The sequence below is a fragment of the Pteropus medius genome, unplaced genomic scaffold, assembly GCF_902729225.1.
Source record: "Pteropus medius unplaced genomic scaffold, Ma_sr-lr_union100, whole genome shotgun sequence".
Classification (NCBI taxonomy): domain Eukaryota; kingdom Metazoa; phylum Chordata; class Mammalia; order Chiroptera; family Pteropodidae; genus Pteropus; species Pteropus medius.
The window spans coordinates 10,345,939-10,359,340 of record NW_024353517.1 but is presented as its reverse complement, the minus strand read 5'-3'; the positions used below and the strand labels follow the sequence as shown (position 1 = coordinate 10,359,340).

Below are 13,402 nucleotides of genomic sequence, written 5' to 3'. Positions count from 1 at the left end.
GAAAAAATGTGGAGATATATATTAAGAAAATTTGTTCCATTCCTTCTTGTTTTGCTAATAATATTGACAACATAGCATTCTACAAGTAGCCTCCTTGAATAAATGTTTAAAATTAAGAGATGGAAGAAATAAATTAAGTAGAGAGAAGTCATATGTGTCTGTCACAATGTGGTGCTATGATATCAAATATAACAAATATGGTCTGTTCTCCTGCATTATCAAATGTTTTTATAATGCTAACCAAAATATTTTCTACAATGACAATTGATTTTTTTTTTTTTAAAGAGAGGACAATAAGGATGCATAGATAGTGTAGTAAGGGAAAGGACTAAATTTTTATCACCTCAGTTGTCTTTGTTGTGATATTCTGTCTTATTACTTAAGTTTTGCAACATTCATTTCTCCTCACAGATATGCGAGGATTCATGACGGCACATGGCCAGCCAGACCAACCTCGATCTGCACGCTACATCCTGAAGGATTATGTCAATGTAAGGGAACCCTGCTTCTTGTTGCTCTTGAATAAGTAGGTCTTCTTCACAGTGTTTTTAGAAAATGGCGGCCTATTAAATTATGAAGGAGATATTTTTTCATCGAGATTATGTTATTAATGGAGTTATATTCAGTTATATTCTTGATCCAGGGAAGAGCTAGGATCATATAAATCAAAGTGACTGACAACATAATACGAAAGAGATAAAGATCTCTGAATGCTTGTTGTCAGTGAAAGTGATAAATTTATGTTTCTGGTTTTTCTATCTCCTGTAGCACAATTTTCTGTGTAATATAGCTGTTTTATGCCTTTCTCCCTACACTTACCTAGTAACAATAATAATAATAGCTAACATTTATTCCAAGTTAACCCTACTAGGAATCGTTCTGAATGTTTACATGTATTATCTCATTAAAAATACATGACAATTCTCTGAGGTTATTGTTCTCATATTACAAATGAGAGTTTGGGTTTTCCTCATCAATAAAATAGGAATTAATAGTATCTATCTCATGACATTATTATGGAAAATAAATTAGAACAATGTATGCGTGTAGAGATATACACACACATCACTAAGCTCAGTGCCTAGCACATAATTAGCTCCCAATAATTTTTATGTAGTAAGCTTAATTCTTTCCACAGATAAGCATTACAGGGCCCTAATGATAACTGGTTTGAGGATTTGGCTTTATTCCCTCCTCTTCTCATTACCACTTCAGTAGGGTTCTTGGAGCATAGAAATAAAAGTGCGCAGCCATATTCTATTACCTTCAATTCAGAAAGAAAGTAGCTAACAATATTAGTTATGGATAAATTCTTTCCATTTTATAAAACTGGAGGGTGGAAAGATGAGTTTAAAACAGTCACAGGTTTTAGAGTGTTTGGTAGAAGGAGGAAAATCTGCACCCAGTGAACAACAGCAACTAGCCCAGTATTTCCATTAGTCAACACTCAGACTGTCCAATCGTCTTCTGGTTTTTGCTTTGGAAAATATCAAATATAGTCATGCAAGTGTGCTAAAGAATACTGCTAAAGTAGAAATGCAAATGAGGTAAAAAGGAGTACGGAGAAGAAAGATTTTAGTCTGGGGGCTATGGGAACAGCGAGGCCTCTAGAACATTAGGATCATCATCAGTTTACTAGCTAGGACTCTTCAGTTGCAGTTGACTAAAACAACACATCTAGCTTACTCAGAAAGCAGAAAGCTCCATCAGTGTACGTGGTTGGAGATTCCTTGTCTGAGGACTTTTTCTTTCTCTTGGGTTAACACAGATGGCATTTATTTTATTTTTATTAGTTTCAAGTATACAGTTGGTTAGACATTTATATAGTATATAAAACGATCCTGCTAATTGCTCTTTCTTTTCTCTGGCTCTCCACTTAGCCATTACATTAATGCTAACTGCATTCCCTAAGCCGTCAGATGGCACTTACTATGCGCTGTTATCATTCATGTCGTCTTTGTAGGGTAAGCTTCTGTACTGTCATCCTCCTCCTGGAAGAGATCCCGTGATCTTTCAGTATCAACACCAGCGACTACTAGAGAACAAGCGGAATGGTGGTGAAATAAAAATACAGCCAGCTGGAAATAAAAAAGCGAAACAGATTGAAAATGTAGTTGACAAAACTTTTTTCCATCAAGTAAGTTTTAAAGTTTTAAATTTCTCATCCAACACATTTATCACTCCAACAAGAAACTCCATACCCATTAGCAGTCACTTCCCATTCCCTTCTCCCCCCAACCTCTGCCAGCCACTAATTTACTTTCTTTATAGAGTCGCCTGTTCTGGATATTTTGTATAAATGGAATCCTATACTATGCGGCCTTTTGTACCTGGCTTATTTACTTTGGCATAATGACAAGGTTTATCTGTGTATCAGTACTTTATTCCTTTTTATTGCCAAATAATTTCATTGAATGGATAGACCACATTTTGTTTATCAGTTGATGGATATTTGGGTTGTTTCCCCTTTTTGTCTATTATGAATAATGCTACTGTGAATATTTCTGTGTAAGTTTCTGTGTGAACATATTTATAAGAGTGGAATTGCTGGGTCATATGGTAATTCCATGTTTAACTTACCAAAGTGGCTGCACCATTTTACATTCCCACTGGCGTGTGGGAAGGTTCTATTTCTCCACATCCTTGACAGTACTTATTTTCTGTCTTTTTTATTTTAGCCATCCTAGTATGTGTGAAGTGGTACCGTTGATTCGTATTTATATTTCCCTAATGACTTTGATTTGTATTTCCCTAATGACTAGTGATGTTGAGGATCTTTTCATGTGCTCATTGATGCATTTGTATATATCTCTTCTTTGGCGAATTGTCTGTTGTTGAGTTGTAAGAGTTCTTTATATATTCTAGATATGAACCTTTATCATTTTTATGATATACCAATCATTTCTTCCATTTAGTGGACTGACTTTTCTCTGAGCCAACACATTTTAATAATTTTAGTTGTTTACATCATGGATACAATTAAAAAAAATTTTTTTTAAATTTTTAAGTTATAGTTTATATACAACATTATATTAGTTTCAGGTGTATGACATAGTGATTAGTTGTATGTATAACTTACAGTGATCACCCTGATTAGTCTGGTACCTATCTGACATATTACAGATATGATTTATATATAGCATTTTAAAGAACAAATTTTTGTGCAGAATGGTTAAATCACATAATTGCACCTAATGTATTTTTTAAATGCTTTTGTGACTACCAAAAAAAGGGGTGCTGGGGTCAGGTGTATCCAGAGAATGATTTTTTTCTATACTTATATGGTGCCTTATTTGTGTGCTTTACTCAGTGATCCTGGCAAAGCATGCTGAGCAGATATTATTATTCCCATTTTACCCCTGAGGACATTGAGGCTACAGGAGGCTAAGTGACTTATCTAATGATACTTGTTTTAAATGGCAACGCTGGGCTAGAATTTAGATTATTGTGGCTCCTAGTTTGAATTATTTCCAGGTCTTCCAATATTTAGAATAAAATTTACCAATACGCAGAAAGATTATAGGTTCTTTCTTGGGCCTACTACTGTCATATAGGACATTTAAGTTGAAGTTTTAAGTATTTACAAAGTTTCTAAAGTTCATGTACTGGAAAGCTAAATGCTTACATCATGTATCCAAGCTTTAGTCTCTAAGAGTAATATTTTACTACTTTATGAAGATCATGAGATACTGCTTTATACTTACTTACAAGTCATATTGGATTAAATATTTTTGTAAGTAAACTTAAAGTTTGTTTAGTTAGTTTTTGTTTTACTTAAATGAAATCATAGGTTTACAAAAACTTTTTTGAGTTTTTGTGCCAGCTAATACACCAGAACCTGGAATATCAAAATGAGTAAGACACAATTGGCTGCTTTCAGGGAAAATAAAGGGGAGACAGACAAGTTAAAAAATAACACGAGATGTTAGGTCTAGGATGGAGGTATAAGTCAAGTACATTGTGAATATAGATTGGGGAGCAGTTCATCTTGGGGCTGGGAGCAGAGTGGGTGAGTAAAAGCTGGAGAGAAAGTGCTATTTAAGCTGGACTTTGACAAATAAAAATGTGCCAGTTGGAAGGAGTGGTGAGGGCCAGATTTCTAGGCAGGAGTAGTAGCATGAACAAAGGCATAAAGATATGAGAGTGTGGGGTTTATCGTTAGAGCCCATGTTGTAGGCAGTCTTATGTACCAGGTAAGGGAACCTGACCTTGATTCCCCAGGCTACAGGAAACTATCAGAGACTTGTGAAGACAAGAATAGAGAGATACATGATTAGAGAACTCTTGTAAAAATGTGGATGCTGGGTTAGAGTAGTACTGCAGTGGTCCAGTGAAAGCTAATGAGTGCCTTGGGTAGAGCAGTGGGGGATAGGTGAGAGGAGAGAGAAGGTGAACAACATTCTAGAGACTGGGATCAGCAGAACTTAGTAGCTTCCTGTATCTAAAAAATGAGGAAGACAGTGTGCTGTCTTGGCGGCTGGGCAGATTCTTATACTACTCACCGAAATAAAGAATGGAGAGTCGGTTTCTAATTAAATTTAGATTGAGGTGGGTTGAATTTTGATATCAAGATAGAGATTTCCAGAAAGTAGCTAGTATTATGATTCTAGTTAAAGGTGGTATTTGAATCTATGGGACTAAGCAAAGTTGAAGAAAAAGAATGAACTGAAGACAGAATGCTGAAAACTTACCATTTAAATAATGGGAAGAAAAGAGGACCAGTGAAAGAGGTAGAAGTCCACTATCTTGGAATTCTCCATAAATAATACTGTGATATCCCCTAAAGGGAGACTGCTGATATCTCAAATAGTATTTTCTCTTATTCGCTAGGAAAATATGAGAGCTTTGACCAAAGGAGTCCAGGCTGTGATGGGCTACAAGCCTGGGAGTGGCCTGGTGACTGCAGCTACGGTGAGCTCTGAGAGCAGGGCTGGGAAGCCCTGGAAAAAACACGGCAACAGAAATAAAAAAGAGAAAAGTCGTAGACTCTACAAGCACCTGGATTCATGAACTCGGACTGCAACAGAAATGGCATCTGCATTGTACATATGGCAAGGAACAAAAGCTGTTCCTTGCCTGTGGTGCTATAGAATGGACCCTGGTCTTGTGGCGCACAGCCATACCCGATAGTCAATATCAAGACTGAGAGGCTCCTTGGACCGCCCACTCTGGCTAATGAAGTCATCTTGGAGCCCCAGAAACCTCCTATAGAAGGCTGAATTTAAGATGAGAGAATGAATGATGTATATTTGTTTGTGTAAACATACACACAAATACACACTAATTTGTAAGTTGGGAATTTTTTGAAAAGATTAAAATTAAGTTGCCACTAACATGTTTTATTGGTTTATGTAGATATGCTGCCATTTGGACATTCCACATTCTTAGAAATGGGTTTAATTTGCAATATTATTTATCATCCAAACTAATACACTTTGAGAATGAAACATGGCTCTGTTATATAGTCATGTACCACATTTTGATCAAGGATGGACCACATATACAACAGTGGTCCCAAAACATTATAATGGAGGTGAAAAATTCTCATTGCCTAGTGACCCTGGGAACATCATAGCCATTGTTATGTAGTGCAGTGCATTACAATTGCCTACAGCAGGAGTCCCCAATCTGAGGGTCTTGGACCAGTACTGGTCCATGGCCTGTTAGGAACCGGACCACACAGCAGGAGGTGAGCAGTGGGCCAGCAAGCAAAGCTTCATCTGTATTTGTAGCCGCTCCCCAGTGCTAGCATCACTACCTCAGCTCCACCTCAGATCATCAGCCATTAGACTCTCATAGGAGCACCAGTCCCTGCTGCCGAAAAGGTTGGGGACTGCTGGTTTAATAAACATTTAGGTTTCCACATTGGGGCTATTATGAATAATGCTGCTATGAAACTTGTACATTTGTGTACAAGTTTTTGTGTGGACATAGGTTTTTTCCTTCTCTTGGATATACATCCAGGAGTTGAATTGCTGGGTCATTGAAACTGCTATATGTTTAACCCTTTGAGTAGTTGCTGGACTGTTTTCCAAAGTGACTGCACCTTTTTACATTTTCCACCAACAGTGTTAAAGGGTTCTAATTTCTCCACATTCTTGTCAACAGTTGTTAGCTATCCTAGTGGGTAGGAAGTGATAATGTATCATGTTTTTGATTTGCATTCCCTTGATGACTAATGTTGAGCATCTGCATGTGCTTATTGGCTACTTGCATATCTTTTTGGAGACATGTCTACTCAGATCCTTTGACTAATTTTTAATTGGGTTATGTGTCTTTATTATTAAGTCACAAAAGTTCTTCATACATTCTAGATACAAGTCCCTTATCAGATATATAATTTTCAAATATTGTCTGCCATCCAATGGGTTGTCTTTTCATTTTCTTGATAATGTCTGTTGATGTACATTTTTAATGATGAAGTCCAAATTTATGTTTTTAATTTGGTTGCTTTTGCTTTTTATGTTATATTTAAAGAACTATTGCCACATCCAAGATTAAGTTTTATCCCTATATTTTCTTCTAAGAGTTAGTTTTATAATTGTAGGTCTTATATATAGGTCTCTGGTCCATTCTTAGTTAATTTTTGAATATGCTGTGAGGTAGGGGATGGACCAACTTCATTCTTTGGTCCATCCAGTATCCCCAGCATTTTGTTGAAAAAACTAGTCTTTTCCCATTTAATTGTTTTGGCACACTTGTCAAAAATCAAGCAAGTGTGAGGGCTTATTTTGGGATGTATATCTTTGATATTTTACATTCGTGAATGTGAAACAGTTGTGAAGAGTATCTGACTTATTTTTCTAGCAAGTATTCCTGTAAGAGATGTCTGCGTAGATGCCCCACCCATATCCCTTAGTCTACTTTGAGTTCGCCTGAAGCCCCCATGGACAGTTCCTGTGAGAAGTGACAATTTTCCACTGTAGGCCCTCTACTTTCTGCTTTTCTGCACCACAGAAGCTTGCTTAGCCTGCACATAGGGCTGTCTACAAGGGCTGGGTATTTAACAACCCCAGAGCATCCCCCAACAAGTAAGAAATGGGGGATAGTAAGTACCCCAGCTTCCCTGTCACTCATTGCATACATTCTACATGTTCCTCACTAGATCCTAAGTGGAACTGAGCCCGACTTGCCCACAGCTAAAATCATCTCATTAACTCACCCTTCGTTGCTTTCCTCCCTTCCCTGTCTCACTTTCTCCACTTCCTCACTTCTGCTTCATGGAATTGCCTTCTAAATAAAGTAGCTGACCCAAGCCCTTTCCTTAGTGTCTGAGAAACCCAAACTAGGACACCCTGAAAGGGAGTTTCTATTTTCACCTTTGCTTCTGCCCAGAGTATGTCTTGTTAAGCACCTTTTGCAATTTTTTAAAAAGTATTCCCACCTTTGTAGAGGATAGTACTCCATACTTACGAACTGCAGTCATCATCGTTATCACTATTGTTTTGAAATTTTCCCCAGCATTTTATTACAAGGACTATGCCACCCTTTTAAAGTATAACCTACTATATGTCCGTCATCTGTTTACTTTTTAGGAAATGAGAAGAAAGTTGAGGTTTTTGTCAAGAAGCCAATAGCAACATATGTTTTCTTGGTGGGTAAAGTGGAAAATTTAGCAGCAAGCCAAATCTACTTAATGCCACCTTGTTTTCACAGCCCTTTCCGTTTAGTCTTTGTGGAGAAGTGAGGAAATTCATTCAAAATTTCCACTCTTAATAATTTCCACTATTTGTTGTCTGTCATGTTCAATTGGTGAATTTCAATTTCACCTTTTCTGTAGTTTAAAATTTTTTCAAAATAAAAAATTGAGCAAAGGGTCATAAGAGAAGACAGGTACCATAAGGGCTCAGAGCCATTCAGAAGAGCAGACAGAATTGTGCTGTGAGACTAGAAACAAATAGTTACAACAACAGAGACAGTAGCTCTGTCTTCACTCTTTGCCTTCGCTGGCTCTCGGGAAGTGGGGTTATCCATCTCCCATACCGGCATATAAGAACTTGGCGAGATGCTGTGAGAACGTACATTTCTTCTCAATAATTTTTCAATGCAAATATTCAAGTACTGCATCCTATTTAGTTGGCTCTTTAAAAGGTGAATTGCCTTGCTATTAGGCAACATTAATTTAAAAATGTAGGACTTTCCTTGAGGTAGCGTTTCAACATCTGTTAGTTCCATTAGCCCTTGCCTGCCTTATGAGCATCATAAAGTGATTTTCAGCAATCAGATGTTATTAATGAATAACTTGAAGGGAGGAAGGTAACCTTCACAATATCATACTGTATGTCGATGACAGAGTTTTAAATAGAACCCAGGGCCCCAATAGTCCTACTACCTGCTTCAATCCTGACACTCCATCCAGCATATCCACAAGGGAACTGATTAAGATTTGGAAATGCCATTATATCAAAATGCATTCTCTTAGAATTGATTTCTCTACATTTATGGTAGGTAAATCAAACTCATGTGAATTTTTAAAAATGTTAATGTTTTATTAGTAGCCATGAGCCCTTCCTCTAAATAATGCCTTTTACAAGAACATTGTAAATGTTTCAAGGGACAATGTGTCCTCAGAAGAAAGCCGCCGGCTGCTGGCCTCTCTCCCCACAGGTGGCTGGGATTCATGGTCGTGATTGGCTGCCTGCTCCTGCAGGGCTGCCCAGGTTGCCACAGCCTGCCCTTCTGTAGGATAGTGACTGTGGGTGTAGTGCCTCTGCCAACAGGAAATGCCTTTGAGCCGTGGAGGGAAGACATGTGTTATAATCCTCTTGTTTTTCTTTTTGGCAAACTCAGGACCTTGGCCAAAAAACATTAGCTTCTGGGTGGGACATCTGCCAAGCCTCAGTAGAGCCTGGTAAATGAACTGATTCGTTTCCTGAGGATTGACCCTATGGAAGGTACTGGGAGAATTTGGGAGGGGTCCTAATGGCAGGGAGGAAGTTGGCTACAATACATAATCCTAGATGTTCCCCACAGGGTGAAGTCCTGATTCCCTCATGACCAGGCTGCGAACTGCCTCTTACTTGATTTACCCTCATAGTACCTCCACTATTTGCCAGTGTCCACAGGCCATGCTCTTCTCACCTCCAGGAGGGCCTGTTCAGGACTGGTTCCATGGCCTCGCTGCCAAAAGCAAACTTATTCTTCAAAGCCCAGCTCATGTGTTTCTTGAAAGCCTTCCCCAACACACCCACACACACAATGTCAGTTGTTGCCAAAGCATTGTAATCATGTTCCTACTACAGTACATATCACATTTTATGGACTGTTTAAAAGTCAACTTATTCATTCAATAAATATTTTCTTATTATGTGCCAGGATCTGAGCTGGGGATACAGGTATGAACTAAACAACCCTGGCTGAAGACGCTCACAGCCTGGCAGAAAGGAAACACTCATCACACTTGGAGAAAGTGCCCTAACAGGAGGAGTGCAGGCACAGGGCACAGGAGGAGTCCGCTACAGGACCAGGACAGCCAATCGGCCCGTGGAGGGAAGACTGCAGGTGGAGTAGTTTTGGGAGGGAAAAATCGCCAGTTTAGTTTTAGACGTGTTCAATCAGACATGCAAGAGGGGATCTCGAGTAGGCAGCTGCATATGTGAGTCTAAAATGTGGAGGCTCTGACCTAGAGATATTCATTTGGGAGGCACAGATACAGGGATACCATTTAAAGCCCAAAGACCAGATACTTCTGGCATCTGGTAGAGAAGAGAAGAGAAGAGAAGCAAGAACTGAGATCTCTGTCTCCCATCATTCTTTACATTTTTTTGAACATTTTTTAGTGGATCTAAGGCTCTTTCTAGGAAAGACAATAACAGTAATAATTTCCACAGCGGACATGTGCCAGATGCAATAACTAGAGTTTCTAATGATCAGAGTAACTCTAAGGTAGGTACTACAATCTTCAGTTTACCGGTAAAATACTCAAGTGCAGAGTGAATCATGGCTTTGCCTCAAGTCACAGCTGCCAGGAGGCAGAGTGCGAATTGCAGTCCAAGATTTGCAGGCTTCAAAGCCAACATTGTTCCTGTTGCAGCTCTCCCCAACTTCTCCATATGGACGGCCATCTCCATAACACAGCTTTCTCATAGGAATCTCCCAGGAAGCTTGTGAAAACACAGTATTGTAGGCTGAACAATGGCCCCCAAAGATATCAGGTCCGATTTCCTTGGAACCTATAACAGTTATCATATGGAAAAAGGGTCTTTGCAGATGTGATTGAGTTAAGGATCCTGAAATGAAGATTATTATGGACATAAATGCGATCACAAGTGTCTTTACAAGAGATGGCAGGAGATTTGACACAAAGAGGAGAAGGCAATGTGATCATGGAGGCAAGTGGTAGAGACTGATCAATGATCAGCCACAAGACAAGAAGTACATTCTTCCCTGGGGCCTCCTGAGAGATGCAGCCCTGCCAACACCTTGATTTTGGTCTAGTGAAACTGATTTCAGTCTTCTGGCCTCCAGAAATGTGAGGGACTAAAGTTTTGCCATTTTAAGCTACTAAATTTGTGGTAATCTGTTACAGCAGCCACAGAAAACAAATCCATGCAGATTCCAAGGACACATGCCCAGAGATTGGATTTAGCAGGTCAGTTTTCTCACAGGCAGCCAAAGTGATTTTGATAAGGAATATGTATGGACTGCACCCAATTGCCAAGGCAGGGAACCCATATGACTTAAACCCTTAAATGAAGGGTCTTTAGTCTGGGATCTCTTCCTCCACGGAACCTATAGTTGGTTTTTAGCGATTCCACAAATTCCTTAAGAGTATATGAAACACTATGTGGATGTATGCACATGTTCCTGTTTTTCAGGGATGAGATTTTCTTCAGATTCTCAAAGGAATCAGAGCAAAGGTGGAGAAATAACTGCAATTCTAAGAAAAAACTGTTGAGGTATATAAACCTGGTCCAGGGTAGGTGATGGATTAAAGCAATTTTTAAATTAGGCCCAGTCCTGGAGGGCTTATGCTGAGTCTGAGAGAGAGAGGGAAACTGTAATAAATACTGAATCAAATTAAATAGTGGTACCTTCAAGTCACAACAAAACTAACAGCATAAGGTAGCCCTGACTTAGGGGCTGGTGAGAAGGTGACAAAAGACTGGATGGGGTGTGTCCTCACTTTAGCGAGATAAGGATAGATTATCTTGGGGGTGGGGAGCAGTAGGTCACCCAGGATCTAGACACTCACAGGTCAGCATCCACAGGACATCAAGGCAGAGATAACCATTTGTAGGACATACAACAGAAGATCCCTCAAGGAACCAGAAGGCAAGGATTTCAGATTGTGAGTATTTATTGTTTATAGACTATGAGAATCTTGGGTTATGTATTTTTTCCTTTTACTTTAACCCTTTAATCTTGTCTTAGTTGGCATTCATTTTATGCCACTTTATCTTAATCATGTTATTATTTTAATTTTTCCTCTTTTATTTAATAACATTTTAAATTTACCTTTGTTTGCTCAATTGCTTGTTTACTAGCTCTCTCCTCTACTGAACTCTAAGTTTCATGAAGGTAGGGAGCTTGTCTGTTTTCCTCAACAGTTTGTCCCAAGCTCCTAGCATAGTGCCTGACATGTAGTATTTTTATTTTTCCCGAGTGGTCATAGCTTTTAAAAATGAATGAGCCAGTAAAATAGTGTAGCCATTTTGGGAAAATGGCAATTCCTCAAAACCTTAAACACATAGTCACCATGGGATCCAGCTATTCCACTCCTAGGTATATGCCTAAGAGAACTGAAAATCTACATCTACATAAAACATGTACACAAATGTTCACAGCAGCATTATTCATACTAGCCAAAGAGTGAGAACAACTCAAATGTCCATCAACTGGTGAATGGATAAATAAAATGTGGTATATCCATACAATGCTGATACATGCTACAACATGGATGAACCTTTAACACTTAGCTAAGTGAAAGAAGTCAGTCACAAAAAGGTCACCTATTGGATGATTCCATTTATAAGGAATGTTCAGCACACATAAATCCATAAAGACAGAGGTAGATTTGTAGTTGCCCAGATTTGGGAACATTGACAGGGAATGGACAGTAACTGCTCATGAGTACTTTTTTTTTTTTTTGGCAGGTGAGGTAAACAGTCTAAAGGTAGATAATATTGGTAGTTACACAACTCTGTGGATATACTAAAAACCACTGAATTTTGTGGTATATGAATGAGATCTCAATAAAGCTATTTTTTAAATGAAAAATAAATGGAACGACAGTCACGTTATTCGTTAAGAAAAATTATTAAAATCAACAAGGAAATTTAAAATTATAATCGTTTGTTATCATGAAAAACAGCCCTGTGTACCTGGATCGTGTGCCAGTGTGACCGGAGGGAAGGTGCCGACTGCAAAGATACCGGGCTCTTGGGCTGCTGGGGTCGCGGTGTAGGATGACTTCCAGAGCCCCGCTTGGGCGACTGTGGGTGACTGAGTGGGTTCCCACTCATCTCGGGATCCTCGGCACCCAAGCGCTTCGCCAGGCGCGAAGTACGCATTGTTTGGCTCAGAAAATGTGGTGAATTGATGAACGGACCAAGTGCCTTACAGGGACCCGACAGGTCACTGTATTCCACTCCGGCAGCCGGGTTTGGGGGGTGAGGGACGACGAAGGGGTCTGCGGGAAAGGCGCGGCTGCCGCCGTCAGCGGGGCGAGGGCGCAGCCTTTGTGCAGAGGCTGCTCCGAGCTCCCGCCGCTGGGGGGCGGCCTCCCGCCCGCGGACCCCCGACAATAGCGCACGGTGTGGGGAGCAGCGCGGTCCCGGAAACTTAAACCTCGAGTCTTGGCCGCCGCCGCCAGCGCCCAGGAGCGCAGAGCTGGGCGCGCCCATCTCCCGCTTGCGGTCGGGGCGCTCGGCGGGGCCGCGGCGGCGGAGCTGAACCCAAAGAAGGGGGCGCGGGGCGGTGGCGCCTGCGGCTTCTGCGGCCTGGGGAGGCTGCGCCTGGGTCCCTGGCCGCGCGCGAGGCTCCGGCATTGGCCCGCCGAGCTGAGCCTGCCTGCCATGGAGGAGGCGCCCACCCCCGATCCCGCGCCCGCGCTGTGGGACTGGGGCTACCTGGACCGCTGCTTCGCCCGCCACCGCGTCTGCATCTCCTTCGGCCTGTGGATCTGCGCCTCCTCCTGCTGGATCGCCGCCCACACGCTGTAATGGGGACCGCGACCTAGCGGCGCCGGGGTTGGGGAGGGTCGGCCGCGGGGGGAATGGGGCGCTCCTCCCCGCCCCGTCGCCCCAGCTAACTCCCTCTTGGAAACCTAGAAGGAAGAGAGCAGAAAGGGAGGCTGCAGAAGGCAGCAGAGTTCCAGGATTGAAACTAACGTTTCTCTGTAGACTGAAGTCGGATACTTTTTTCCGGATTCCACACACAGGGAGGCTGGGCTCTGGGCCAG

The 13,402-nt window shown here is 40.9% G+C and overlaps 2 protein-coding genes and 1 long non-coding RNA gene across 13 annotated transcripts in view; 2 read left to right on the top strand and 1 right to left on the bottom strand.

Moving 5' to 3' along the window:
* LSG1 (large 60S subunit nuclear export GTPase 1) overlaps positions 1-5,045 on the top strand; it is a 27,583-nt gene extending 22,538 nt beyond the window's left edge. The window contains exons 12-14 of the mRNA XM_039850746.1: positions 412-491; positions 1,964-2,137; positions 4,831-5,045. Coding sequence (XP_039706680.1) covers positions 412-491; positions 1,964-2,137; positions 4,831-5,010 — 434 coding nt within the window. The 3' untranslated portion in view covers positions 5,011-5,045. The remainder of the gene's footprint in view (positions 1-411; positions 492-1,963; positions 2,138-4,830) is intronic.
* LOC120592983 (uncharacterized) overlaps positions 1-13,402 on the bottom strand; it is a 21,613-nt gene extending 8,211 nt beyond the window's left edge. The window contains exons 1-2 of one of the 2 annotated variants that reach the window (XR_005650274.1): positions 13,071-13,402; positions 1,931-2,078 (exon numbers count right to left, since the gene is read on the bottom strand). This is a non-coding gene — a long non-coding RNA (uncharacterized LOC120592983). Of the gene's footprint in view, positions 1-1,930; positions 2,079-13,070 lie in introns of those variants that run through there. The other variant, XR_005650275.1, reaches the window with a different exon arrangement.
* TMEM44 (transmembrane protein 44) overlaps positions 12,710-13,402 on the top strand; it is a 29,654-nt gene continuing 28,961 nt past the window's right edge. For 7 of the 10 annotated variants that reach the window (XR_005650271.1, XR_005650270.1, XM_039850748.1 and 4 more), the window contains exon 1: positions 13,017-13,159. Coding sequence is in view for 7 of the 10 variants with exons in the window: in XM_039850748.1 (XP_039706682.1) it covers positions 13,017-13,159 (143 nt within the window). In the remaining 3 variants the exon portion in view is untranslated. Of the gene's footprint in view, positions 13,160-13,402 lie in introns of all 10 variants that reach the window. The other 3 variants (XM_039850752.1, XR_005650273.1, XM_039850753.1) reach the window with 3 other exon arrangements.